Source organism: Nicotiana tabacum, chromosome 11, assembly GCF_000715075.1.
Source record: "Nicotiana tabacum cultivar K326 chromosome 11, ASM71507v2, whole genome shotgun sequence".
NCBI lineage: Eukaryota > Viridiplantae > Streptophyta > Magnoliopsida > Solanales > Solanaceae > Nicotiana > Nicotiana tabacum.
The window spans coordinates 119,493,201-119,507,066 of NC_134090.1; the positions used below are offsets into that span (position 1 = coordinate 119,493,201).

Sequence of the window (13,866 nt, forward strand, 5' to 3'; positions counted from 1 at the left end):
CCCAGCAGAGTCGCCAGAGCTGTCACACCTCCTTTTCACCGCGCCCGCGGGGCGCGTGGGGAGTTTTCTCCAATTGAAGGACAGTCGAAACGGGATTTATTTAATTATTTAAGAGTCGCCACCTGGGAATTTTAAGGCGTCCCAAGTCACCAATTTTAATCCCTGAATCGAGGAGAATATGACTCTGTTTATTATTCTGCGAACCAGAAATCCTGAGTAAGGAATTCTGTTAATCCGAAAGAAGGTGTTAGGCATTTCCGAATTCCGTGGTTCTAGCACGGTCGCTTAACTGTTTTTATTATTGGCTAAATTATCTTGATTTTTATTAAATACTTTTTATTACGCGATTTTTCTACCGCTTTTACTTATTGTGGTTAAGAACCCTTCTTTGAATCGAATTACGCGTACGTATATTCGCATTATAAATTTAAAAAATTGCGGAATTGTGTCACGCGTACGTGTACACAATAATTTTTGATAATATTTATTGAGTAATCATTTTTCGAAATTATGTCGAATCAAGAATATTTGTTTTTCTGACTAAAGAACCGTACATCTCGGTTTTTTATGAAATTGATTTAACGTCTTTGTAAAAAAAATCCTTTTATTAAATATTCGTTCGAAATTGCGCGTACGCATAATCTGAATTTTTTGCTTTTAAAAATATAATCAGGGTACGCGAACGTATCCCTAATCGCGTGACATATTTGTAATGATATTAAGGAATTTCCACAAAAATATTTGTTATATCACGAGAAATCTCGTTTTAAGATACTCTTTAATTTTTTGGAAAAGAATCCACAATTTATTAAATGTTGACCATTGATTATAATTTCCGAATATAAATTATATTCATTCTAATTATTCAAATTCAAAGGACAGAATAAAAATATGATTGATACTATCTTATGACATATATATATATATATATATGCCAAAGAATAAATTTCATATGAAACTGAAAATAAATGATTCATGAAGGAAATATTTTCCGAGAATTTTTATTATTTATTTAATGCAAATTCTACTTCTAATTATCATTGATATGAAGTGTGGCAATATATGCTTATACATCTCTTTTCATTCTTATATGCTTGCTTTTAATCTAATAGGCCTAATTATTTGGTTAATTTATTTTAAGAAGGTAGATAGGCATTCGAGTTTATAGGAAAGGAATTATTATACAAGCCAATTCAATAAAATTACCTTATATGCAGCTTAGTTGTATGTTGTAAACCTTCATAATATTTTAAACATCGTAACAAGCTATATCATGTCATCTTTCACCAAATTTTATACACACATCTATTATCTTATCGACATCATCATCTTAACATTATGTAACAATAAATATCACTACTATAGTTATCTTGGCCCCTCTACATCACTTCTTACTTAACCAACAACAAAATTTAAATAATGACCAACATTCATATCATATTCCCTACTTCGACAATTTAATATGATTAAACTAATGAGATAATGAGCTAATGTTATTACAAATCTTTAAAGTAGTTTCAAAGTAAGATAATTAGCTCATAGCTATCAAATTGAATTCACTACTAATTAACTAACATAAAATAAAAACGAAATTTAAATTGATGAACTTGGACCAATAAAAACAGAATTTCAATTCAATCTCCATTTATCCACCATATTGAATCTCTTTCCAACATAGAATTTAAAAGGATATATATATACCTGAAAATGAAGGTAGAAGAAGTAAGTTTCAGCAGTTGCAGCAGTAACAAATTCAGTAGAATATACTGATAACACAGTAAAATCTGAACAAGAATAGGATTCGAAGAGCCCAGATGCACAGTAAAGTACTTTTAAGAAACACTTCGGATTTTAACTGAACAGTGGAACCAAGTAAAGTTGAACAGATTCAACAAAAGAAACAATATTTCAGATTTCAATATCTTTTCAGTTTCAAATTTCCATTTTTTTTTTGATTTTTCTGTTTTCTGCTGCTGTATATCTGTGTGTGTGTATGACTGTTCTTTTTGTTCCTTTTCTGTTTCTTCTTCCTATCCTAAATTCTCTCAAACTAACCTTCTTCTGAAAACTGATTTCCCTCCCTCTGAAAAATGATTAAAACTCTCCTTCTGTCTGAAACTCCCTCTCAATTTTCCTAAAATTTCTTCAAAAAGAACTCTTAAACTTTCTTCCAGTTTTTCTGAAAATTCCTCAAAGACTCTCCTAAATTCTCTCTTCTTTAACTGTCTGTCCAGCTCCTGTATTTATATAGGGCTGGTCCTAGGCAATTTAAGTGCTTCTTGGACCCCCTTCTTCTTTTTTAAAAACAGAAAATCCCATTATGTAAAACCTTTTCCCTGATTTTCAGCAGCCCATTATCCCTTGTTCCCCATTAGTATCATTAACTAATAGCCACTAACATTACATTATAATATACTAGCACTAACACCCTGTTTTTTACTGTTTCATTCCCAGAAGTGCCCCTGAAATCTTGATGTTATTACTGAAAAATCAGAACCTATAGCAAAACAGATTCTAAAATCTGTACAAACTTAGTTATCTCCCTGATTTACAGCTAAAACCAATCTTATTAACCTCCTAACACAATTGCATTTGACCAACTTTTGCAAACTTGAATTCAAACTGGACATTACAGCAATATTATACTGAATTCAGAACTATCATCATAACAACATTACTGAAGTTATCATAACAATTCAGACTGGATTTAACATTGAACCAAAATCAGACACATACAGGATCATTGCCAATACTGACAATGCCCTTGACACTTTAATGTTCAGACAACATATATACAACACTTATTGACAGATTCATATAAACCAGGATGATTTAACTGATGATTATCTACAATATCTGTCAACAAACAGTACATATGATAGAAAACAGGTTGTTTCAATCAGTATTATTATGAATGAAAATTCATAATATAACTAATCGACGAACTAAATCGAGTCGATTACACACATTGTAACTAAGCACAATCAATCAGAAACAATTCACATTTAAAATTAGGTAGACGAGTAGGAGACAGTATGATAATAACAGATTGAAAAATTATACAGACTAAAACAAACACAAAAATACATATATAATACACAATATAAATAGAAAAAATACCTTTGAATCTTCAATTTTATTCCGACTCGAACTCAACTTGGATTTCGGATTTTTGTTTGAAATCAAACTGACCTTAGTCGAAGTATTTTCCACTGAAAATACTTCGGCTAAGGTCGATTAAACCTCAATCTTCATTTAATATGCACAGAATCCGGAAGTTTGGTATTTTTAGGGTTCTTAAAAACTCGATTTGGGATTTAACCATTTCTGGTCAGATTCGAGAAGAACCAAACATGACACAATGGTGAGGGTAGCCTAGGGGTTATTTGGTGTTAATTTGAAACGGATCTGAGTTCGTCCTTGTTTGGTCCGAATCTTCAAAAGAAGATTCGAGAAGCTCGGGACTGATTCGAGCCAAACAACCAACAGATCCATACTCAGGATGACTAGGGGAAGCTATGGTGTTAACTAGGTGTTATTTGGTTTAGGTCTGAACTTGGCTCGAATCTTCAAACGAAGATTCGAGAACCTTCAGGAGGATTCGAGCCCAACGGCTAACATATTTGGATAGAGGAGGCTCAGGGGATTCTATGGTGTTATTTTGGTGACCGGCGGCGTTGATGCCGCCGGGTTTCAGGCGGTGGAATCCTAGGGCGGCTAGGGTTAGGAGTGGGGCTTGGGGGACGATGATGAACAGTGTAGGAGAGGGGGGTGTTTAGTTAGGGGCCGGGTAAGGCTTGGGGACTTATATAGGGGTGGGGTGGACTGATGTTATCCGTCCGATCAAGTAAGATTAAGGGCCAGGATTAATCCACTAATCCGAACGACGTCGTTTGGTCTAAGTTCAGGGTCGGCCTGTATTGGGTCAAAGGGTCGGGTTACGGGTTTCGGGTAAGGGTAGAAGATCTCGTCCGTTGATTGGATTTGATCGAACGGTCCATGCTGAGCCATGACTAAACGCTGTCGTATTGACTCCTTTCGGACTGGACCGGACCTGGGCTAAAGGGGATTGGGCTGTGAAGGGAATTAATTCACTTGGGCCTGGATTTTAATCCAGGTCCAATTTTTTTCACCATTACAAAATTTTTTATTTTTATTTATAAAAAATCTTAATAAAAATTATAAAACACTTTTTAACCTTACACAAAAATATTAATTACTTCATAACAATTATTTAACACATAGTCAAAACATCAATCACACAATGAAACATTTAAAATAAAACAAATGCATATTTTTGTGATTTTATTTTAAATTATCTCTTAAATGCATAATTAAATCCTATATTCATGCAAATATGTATTTTATTTTATTTTTGTTTAATTATGACAAAGCAAACATTTTACGGACATAAACAAATTTTTAACATCACGTAAATTCAGAAATTACACAGTAAAAGAAATTTATTTTGATTTATTTCGGAGTAGTTTTTTTCGTAAGGCAAAAATCACGTGCTCACAACTGCTATCCCCGAAGTATGTTCCCCTACCCCAGCTTTAACTGCTTATTACTTGTTTACTTTTCCGCCATATATTATATAACTGTACAGGTTTATCTGGAGTCTGGTCCTAGCCTCGTCACTACTTCGCCGGGGTTAGGCCACACTTACCAGCACATGGGGCCAGTTGTGCTGATACTACGCTCTGTGCTCTTTTGCACAGATCCAGGTTTTGGACAGCAGCAGTAGCGCAGGAGCCAGCCTTCAGTTCAGTGAGACACTGAGGTAGCCTTGCAGGCGTTCGCAGGCTCGGCGTCTCCTCTATCTTTTATTTCCGTCTGATATCTCATATATTCGAGACAAACAGTTTATATTTTCTTTCAAACGGTTGTATTTAGTACTCTTAGAAGTTCGTGAGTAATGTGACACCAGTTCTTGGGTAGAGGCATATGTTGATTCTCGCATTATTGTTCAATTTTCTTTAAACTTAAGTCTTCCGCCTATTTATTTAATTCCGTTGCTTTCATGCTATCGATGATAATTGTTAAAAGAAGTAATTGTTAATGAAGTAAGCAGTTAAGGATTGGCTTGCCTAGCTCTCATTAGTAGGCGCCATCACGACTCCCGAGAGTGGGAAATCCTGGTCGTGACAGTAGCTCAGCTGAAGCTAAGTATAGGAGTCTTGCAGCAGTAGCAGCTAAAATCACTTGGCTAGTTGGGTTGTTAAAGGAATTGAATGTTGATTTACAACATCCAGTTGATCTCTACTGTGATAGCAAAGTTGCTCTCCAAATTGCAGCAAATCTTATATTTCATGAATGAACTAAGCATATAGAAATTGATTGTCATTTTGTCCGGGAGAAGATAAAAAATGGACTGCTCATGCCTCATCATATCTCAACAAAGCTTCAATTGGCAGACATCATGATAGAAGGACTTGGTGTTGCACAACACTATTTCCTTCTTTCCAAGCTAGAAGTTTTTAATGTATTTCAATCTCCAACTTGAGGGGGAGTCTTAGGATATGAGAGACCAAATTGTACACAATACAAGTAGAGGGAAGTTGTTTAGAATTTGTAAATATTAGTTAGTTAATAGTTGTTTGACAGCTGTAAATTTGCTGCTAATTAGTTAGTGGAGTTAGGGGCATTAGCACTATATAGTGCAACCTTGTATTGATCAACAAATGCAGAAGAATACAATTTTGATTTCTCCTCTTCCTCACTTCATTTCCTCTGTTCTCTAGAGCTTGAATCGAACACTACCCTCTCCTATTGGCAGTCCAGTCTCGACCACAACATACGACCAAAATCTTATCCTTCTATGATGTGGTGCACTCAAGCTGACCGGAAATTGAGAAAGTACTAAATAAACATGCTCTAACTTTGTTCTCCATTGTTCATCTCATGCACCATCTTGCAACATAGAAAGCCACTCTGAATACGTTGAACAAGAGGGAAGAAAAGGGAAAGGGGGGAAGAGCCCCGGGGGGTGGGGGCTACACCATAGAAAACCGTTTCGTTTTATCTTTTGTAGTGGGGTTGCAACTTGACAAAGACAAAGCAGCGACATCTAACAGAAACAGGGAAGAACGTAAAGGTTAAAAATGTATACAATAAGTTACATTGTTAGAACAAAAGCCAGATTATGACTGGATGATTAATTACAATGACAGAGAGCCAGACTCAAAACCAAAGCTATGACTGCTTAATAGGTAAGCCAAACCTCCATGAAAACCTATCTGAATTAGGGTTCATAGGGTGACACAGAATTAAGCTATTGTCATGCATCTTCTTTATTCCTTTATTCCCGTTAGGGTGGGAGTTGCAGCAGCAGCAGCACCTTGCAGATCAGATAACGAGAAAGACCTCCATGAACTGAATTTTTGTTCCGGAGGAGATGATGAGGACTCATATCTATATCTTCGTGATTGCGGAGGCAGAGGAGGAAGAGCGAGACAAGGTGATGATGGGCTTGAGTTCAAAGACTCGGAACTATTATAGCTGTCAGAGCAGCTCATAGCTGCAGCAAGAGCTGATGAGCTTCTAGAGTTGATTGGTCTTTTGTACATCCCACCATTACCAATACTTGGGATGCGATTACGATTTTTGCCAAAGAAATTGTTGTGAGCAAGCAAGTTCTTGCGTTTCCTGGTGTATGCATCCTCCGGCTTGACAATTTCTTTAACAGATGAAATTGATGCCGCATCAGCTAGACTGGTAAAAGATTTCGATTTACCAGCATAAAACTTTGAAATGCTCCTCCTGGAAAAAGGCAGATGGGCATAGTTAGTGCTCAAGACAAAAGGACAAACAGATCGCTTATAACTCATCTATGAACAACAAAATTCTTCTCATTTAAACTCCTGCACCCTCTCTTTTGTCCATCTTCGTAGAGAATACTCAAATAACATCTTTTTTGTCCATCTTCGTAGAGAATGCTCAAATAACAACAACTCAGTATAATCCCACTTAGTGGGGTCTAGGGAGGGTAGTGTGTATGCAGACTTTACCCCTTACCATGGGGTAAAGAGGCTGTTTTCAATAGACCCTCGGCATCCTTCCCTTCAAGAAACTTCCCTCCTTACTCTTGGGGAGACTCGAACTCACAACTTCTTGGTTGGAAGTGGAGGTTGCTTACCATCAGAGCAACCCCTCTTGTCTTAGAGAATACTCAAATACAAGAAAAGAAATTAAAGTTCCAAAACATGTTAAAATTTGCAATAATAAGAATTAAACGAAAAATTAATGCTCATGTTAAATAAAATACATTAACAATATAGACTGGTGATGTTTCATACTTGAAGGAGCATCTCAGGAGAATATCAGCCTCCTTTACTTTCGATAAGAAAGAGAGTGGTCCAATCTCCAACCTTACTCAAAAAAATAAAAAAGAGAGAGTGGTACAATATCCTCTATATCGCGAGGCACTTTATCCATACTATGACCTATATGCCCTGGTGACACTGGCATACTCCGAGGAACAAATCCAAACTAACAAAAAAGAATAAGGGCCTTCATAAATCATAATTTCCTAGCTGTCAGTATATGGAAAATCTTTAACTTTCAGATGAGAACATGAGGCCAAGTAGTTGTAGCTCCAAGCATCCAGGTAATAGATAATGCCAAAGACTCCAACATATCAATTGCAGTACCTCCAAAAGCCACATCCTATTGACACCAGAGTTGTGTCACATTTTTTTCAAGCTTGTTATAGCTATCCGTTACAAGGGGGTAACCATGGTACACGAAACTCGTCTAATGGAACCAAAATTCAATTTTAAGGGCATCAGACCTAAAATCCCAACTAAGGCTTCCAAGGACTAGCTCTGGATTTTTCTTTAAGAAAAAAGAATAAGCTTTGGACTTTTCTTTTACATGTTAAGTATATCAATTCGACCATAAAAGTGAGTAAAACCCCACCCTAGAAGTTTAATAAAAGGTGGGTTCCAATCCTTAACCCTCAACTTGAAGGAACTTATACTATACCCAACCTCCCAAGACTGAGTCAAGCGACATCTCAGTTACTCCTTAATTCTTTATACAGAAACCATCTAATTGATGCATTCACAAACACTCCAACACGCGCCGATAGCAAAATACACGCAGTGTTGTCATTTCCATAGATCGCAGATTAACCTTAAATCTCCAAATTTATTATAGGAAAACGATCAATCATTATAGACCTGTGTATAGCCGCATTTAGGGTGTCTTTGTTATAGCGAAATGATCTCCTTGATATATTTATTTCCGCTGTTTGGTTAACCTTGAATTATTTAAAAAAATGTTTTTCCCAAGAAAAATATTTTCCACCAAAAGAGGAAAAATAACTTTCCAACACATTGTTATAAACATTTAATACTTAAAAGAATTAAAACTATTTTTTAATAACTGTGATGTCCGGGCTAATTTCATCAGATATCGGCTACCTCCACTCAGACTACATTTTCATAAAAATACTATCTTTATACCCTTATATATTATTTCTCGGAACAAACATTAGAAATCATTTTCAGTTTTTCACTATATCTTTATACCCTTGTATATTATTTCTCGGAGCAAACATTAGAAATCATTTTCACTATAACAAAGAGAGAAAACAAAGACTAAATCCACAGTTATAAGAAAGTAAATAAATAATCTACATACTTTACAGGCAAAACTTCCTCCAAAGCCTCCAAATTATCCAAACCTCCTCCAGTTTTGAATGGACTCTGCACTTCCTCGCCATCCACGTCATCGTCGCCGCCGTCTGATGAGGATCTTCCCGCCGGCGAGTCATCACTGTTTCTCCCGATTGAAGAACAAGACGAAGTAGCAGAGGAAATAGAGCTCCGATCTTCCTCCTCGTCCCGAAGATCACCGATGACGTGCTCCGGCGACTTGTAGATCGGAATAGACGTCATTCCGTGGCCGAATCCTGACCGTTCGATCCGAGGATCACTGCTATTATTCCTTTCCAACACAATCGACATATCTCCCAATCAGTTGTGAACAAGTATAAGATAGATATATAAGGACTAGAGTGTTTGTATGTATATATTTAGTATAGAGACAGAGAGAGAGAGGGGAGTGATATTGGATGAGTCTAGAGAGAAGATGGAATAAAATGGGGGAAGATGAGAGCCTTATCTTTATCCGCACAAAGTAATAAAATAATGCAAGTTTGTTATAAATATATTATATTATGGATGTTCATTTAGTACTCCGTTGTAAATAATCTTCGTGAAGAAGCTTATTCATATGGGACTTCACCGTAAATATGTTTATCTATTTAGTACTCTATTGGAAATAAGCTTCCTGAAGAAGCTTATCACTTCGGTACCCGGTTATGGATAAACATTACCCTAGGTAGAAGATTATTCATATCGGGTATAATAAGCTTATCCATTCAGTACTCCGTTATGGATAAACATTGCTCTTAGTAGAAGTTTATCCATATCTGGTATAGTAGCAGCTTACACAGCAGCTTACAGTAGCAGCTTACACAGCAGCTTGCGTAGCAGCTTACACAGCAGCTTGCATAGCAGCTTGTAATAGCAACTTACACAAGCAGCTTACACAGCAGCTTGCGTAGCAGCTTACACAGCAGCTTCCTTTCTTCTATAAATAGAAGAGATTTCAGTTCATTATGTACATCAGTTTGAATTCGAATAATATATCAGTTTCTCTCTATACTTGTCTTTACTTTATAGTCTTTATTTTATAACACGTTATCAGCATGAGACTCTGCCATCTCGAGCAAATATTTTGAAAGTATCTGAGGTAAGAACTTTCTTTTCCTAAATAATGTCAAATCTTTCTAAACTTGAATTTGTTGCCCTAGATATATCGGGCAAAAGCTACATGTCTTGGGTGCTTGATGCTGAAATGCATCTTGATGCGATGGGTCTGGCAGACACTATCAAAGACAAAAATCAGGCATCAAACCAAGACTGTGTCAAAGCAATGATATTCTTACGCCATCACCTTTATGAGGGCCTGAAAATGGAATATCTTACTGTTAAAGATCCAGTCATACTGTGAAATAATTTGAAAGATAGATATGACCACCTGAAGATGGTCGTTCTTCCACCGGCACGATATGATTGGACTCATCTAAGGCTACAAGATTTTAAATCTATCAATGAGTATAATTCTTCTATGTTCAGAATTATTTCCCAATTGAAGTTATGTGGTGATAATATTACTGATCATGATATGTTGGAGAAAACTTTCACCACTTTTCATGCCTCGAATATGCTTCTGCAGCAGCAATATCGAGATATGGGATTTAAAAAGTATTCTGAACTTATCTCACATCTTCTTATAGCCGAGCAACATAATGGACTATTAATGAAAAATCATGAAAGTCGGCCTACTGGTTCTTGTCCATTCCCTGAAGTGAATGAGACGAACTTCCACCAGGCTAAACGTGGAAAAGGTCGTGGCCCCAGTCGTGGTCATGGTCGTGGTCGGGAAAGAAACTCTAATCATGGTAATAATAATGCACCAAAGAACACTCCTCACCACCAGCAGTGGAAAAGGAAGGAACAAAAGCATGAAGCGGTGCAATCACTAAATGCAGAAAATGCATGCTATAGATGTGGAGAAAAAGGGCACTGGTCACGTACCTGTCGTACGCCAAAGCACCTGGTTGAGCTTTATCAAGCCTCCCTAAAGAAGACAGAGAAAAATGCTGAAGCAAATTTTATTTCTGAAGATAATTTAGACTTCATGCATTTGGTTGTAACTGATTACCTTGCACTCCCAGAATGAGAAACAAGTCATGTAATCGGTGGTGAATCTGTAGAAATGTAAATATTTTAATTTTTGTTATTTGTAATAGATAGTATGGTTATGTAATTGTTGTACATAAAGAAAAATTATGATTTGATAATGATGTTTACTATACTATATATTGTTTATGTCATTTTGAAGAATATGGATAACATTATTAGATCAACTTAAACTCTAGCAGAGTTTGCAAGAAATATACAACCACAAGAAGTGGTTATATTTCGTATATCTCATTGTAATTATATTTTGTTAACTACCAGAAGTGGTATATGCCTATGATCACCAGAAGTGATAATTTAGGCTTTCTATGGTTACAATTGAAGATAAGCTACATAAATATTCTCTATATTAAATGCACGCCTCGATTTGCTCCTGAAGTAGTAAATATTTTAAAAGAGGTTGAGGCATCACAATTTGATGTGATTAATGCGCATTCAGATAATTATGTTCGATTTCCTGAAGGATGAGAACTTTTGATAAGATTAATCCATTCCCTGAAGTGAATGTGACAATACTAATAAGTCGGGTAAATATGAACGCGCTCTTGATGTGAATACATTACAATTCACCTCCAGAAGAGTTAATATAATTGAGAGAATATATACTCAATATTTCGTATTTTAAATTTGCTCCTGAAGAAGTAACACAATTGAAATTGCCTCCTGAAGTGGAAAAATATTATGAAGAGGAGTTTTCGTGTGCTTAAACAATTGTTTTACATTGTTTATTTGATTGTGATTTTCTCTCATGACACCAGCAGTGTCTGAGCAATATTTGATAGTACAAAATGTATCAACAACTCCTGAAGAGCTAAATGTTTGCCTAAAGAATACATGACACTAGTAGTGCCAGATAAATATTAGATTGTGGATAATAAATGAAGGCTCTCGAATAGCTTATATGCAAATATGTCATTTATATTATATGATTATGGTCAAAACATATGTTGTAGTAAACCTGAAGTTTACTAATACAAATGGCTATCATATTGAGACTACAAATGATTGGAAGATTGATAATCTTCATGTTTCCACAATCATAGAGGGTAAAATAATATGTATGTGAGAAGTTACCCGCCTTATTCTTTAATTTATATTATATCATGTATCACAGTAAACCAGAAGTTTACTAAAGCAAAAGTTTATGCCATAGTAAACCAGAAGTTTACTAAGAGATGACACATGACATGATAAACTTGAAGTTTTCATTTGCCATTTTTAAATGAGCTATTTGAGAATTCAGATAAGCATATACTAAAGAACTAGAAGATTCTTCAGGAATTCTCATGTGTTGCTTGTTCTCATAATGAATTGATTATACCAGCTAAAGTTGGGACTAAGACCCCTGATTCTGAAATATATAAAAGGTGAATATGGGCTCGTTCACCTATCATGTGAACCACTTATAGGTGCATATATGAGATGGTTACATGTGTAATTATTGTCAACCTGCAGTTTGGCATTTTGAATTGCTTTTCTCGATTAAGAGCATAATTTTCAGATTATGAAATCAAGACAGTTCATCTTGATAATGCTGATTTATATCTAAGCTGGTTTAGCATTGAATACCTCCTATTAATGGCTAAACCATTGCTTATGAGAACAAAACTTCATGTGTTGGTCTAAGATTTTCTAAATTGCATATAGCAGCACTTGTATGCATCAGATCAACAATATATGATAAGTCCTCCCTTCACAATTGGTTTAGGATCAAAAACCAAATATTTTTACTATCTTTTGTTGTGTGGTATATGATTAATTTCTCTACCATAATACACAAAGATATGTTTCCCAAAGATGATTGAGGATATATGTTAGTTTTTCTAACATTTGGGGGATGAAATAAGCAGTTGAAAAATATGCTATATGAATCGAATTATCATGATCCTCACTTAGAAGATAATTCAAGTCGAATGCCAGAAGCATTTGCTGATCCAAAATTAAATATCATATTTCAGCTGCAAATGCTCCTATTAAAATTAAAGTCCCTGAAGGATAGAGTTTACTGTACGCATGAAGCGTGGTAGACCAATCGGTTCCAAAGGTAACAATCCTTGAAAAATAGTAGGAGCTAATGATCAAAATGAGGAGGAAATAAGCTCTAGAAGAGCCCACGACATAACATTTCATGAAACTCCCGAAAAAGTTCAGGTACCTGAAAATAAAGAAAGCGATGAGATCTCCACAAGTTATGTCGCTTCGGAACTGACACAAAATGATCGTCGACGATATATTTAATACAATATAGTGCACAATATTGTAAAAGATTGTGAGGGTCGGACTAGCAGTCCAGACACTTGAAGATGTCATACCATTTAGATACAAGTCTTAACCTATATGACTTATTTGGCTAAATCTATATGAAGATCCTTGAAAGATTGAAAATGCCCGAAGCATATAATTCAAAGTCTTGAGAAATGTACTCGATCAAATTATAAAGATCTTTGTACGGTTTAAAGCAATCTGTGCGCGTGTGGTATAATCGCCTCAGTAAATATTTGTTGAAAGAAAGTTACATAAATTATGTTATTTGTCCATGTATTTTTATAAAGAAAATGTCATCAAAATTTGTTACACTTGCTGTTTTATGTTGGTGACATAAATCTTATTGGAACTCCGGAAGATCTCCAAGAGGATCTTAAAAATACTTTTACATGGACAAAGTGTACCCATTAAGTACACCAATGAATATTCAATCACTTGAAGTGAATAAGGATCCGTTCCAACCTCTAGAAGAGGATGATGAGCTCCTTGGTCCTGAAATACTCTATCTCGGTGTAGATGGTGCACTTATTTATCTTGCTAATGCTAACAAAAGTGGTGCAGATCGTATTGGTAATGCAGATGCAGGTTATTTATCCGATACCCATAAAGCTCGATTTCAAACCGGCAAGCAGGGATTGCATATGATTGAGATCAGTAATTCATTCGAGAAACATGTGGGTTGGAATGTGATAAAAGACCCACAATATTATACGGAGACAATGTTTCATGCATAGCACTATTAAAGGAAGGATTTATAAAAGGAGATAGAACGAAGAACATTTCACCAGAATTATTCTACACACACGATATTCAGAAAAGTGGTGAC

The 13,866-nt window shown here is 35.7% G+C and overlaps 1 protein-coding gene across 1 annotated transcript; it reads right to left on the minus strand.

The window, feature by feature from the left end:
• Positions 1-6,003: 6,003 nt before the first annotated feature.
• Positions 6,004-9,147, minus strand: LOC107829333 (protein OXIDATIVE STRESS 3 LIKE 1-like). Its single transcript, XM_016656807.2, has 2 exons — positions 8,647-9,147; positions 6,004-6,762 (listed from the first exon to the last, which is right to left on the minus strand). Exons 1-2 carry the CDS (start codon positions 8,970-8,972, stop codon positions 6,294-6,296), a joined length of 795 nt encoding a protein of 264 aa, XP_016512293.2. The 5' UTR covers positions 8,973-9,147; the 3' UTR covers positions 6,004-6,293.
• Positions 9,148-13,866: the final 4,719 nt, after the last annotated feature.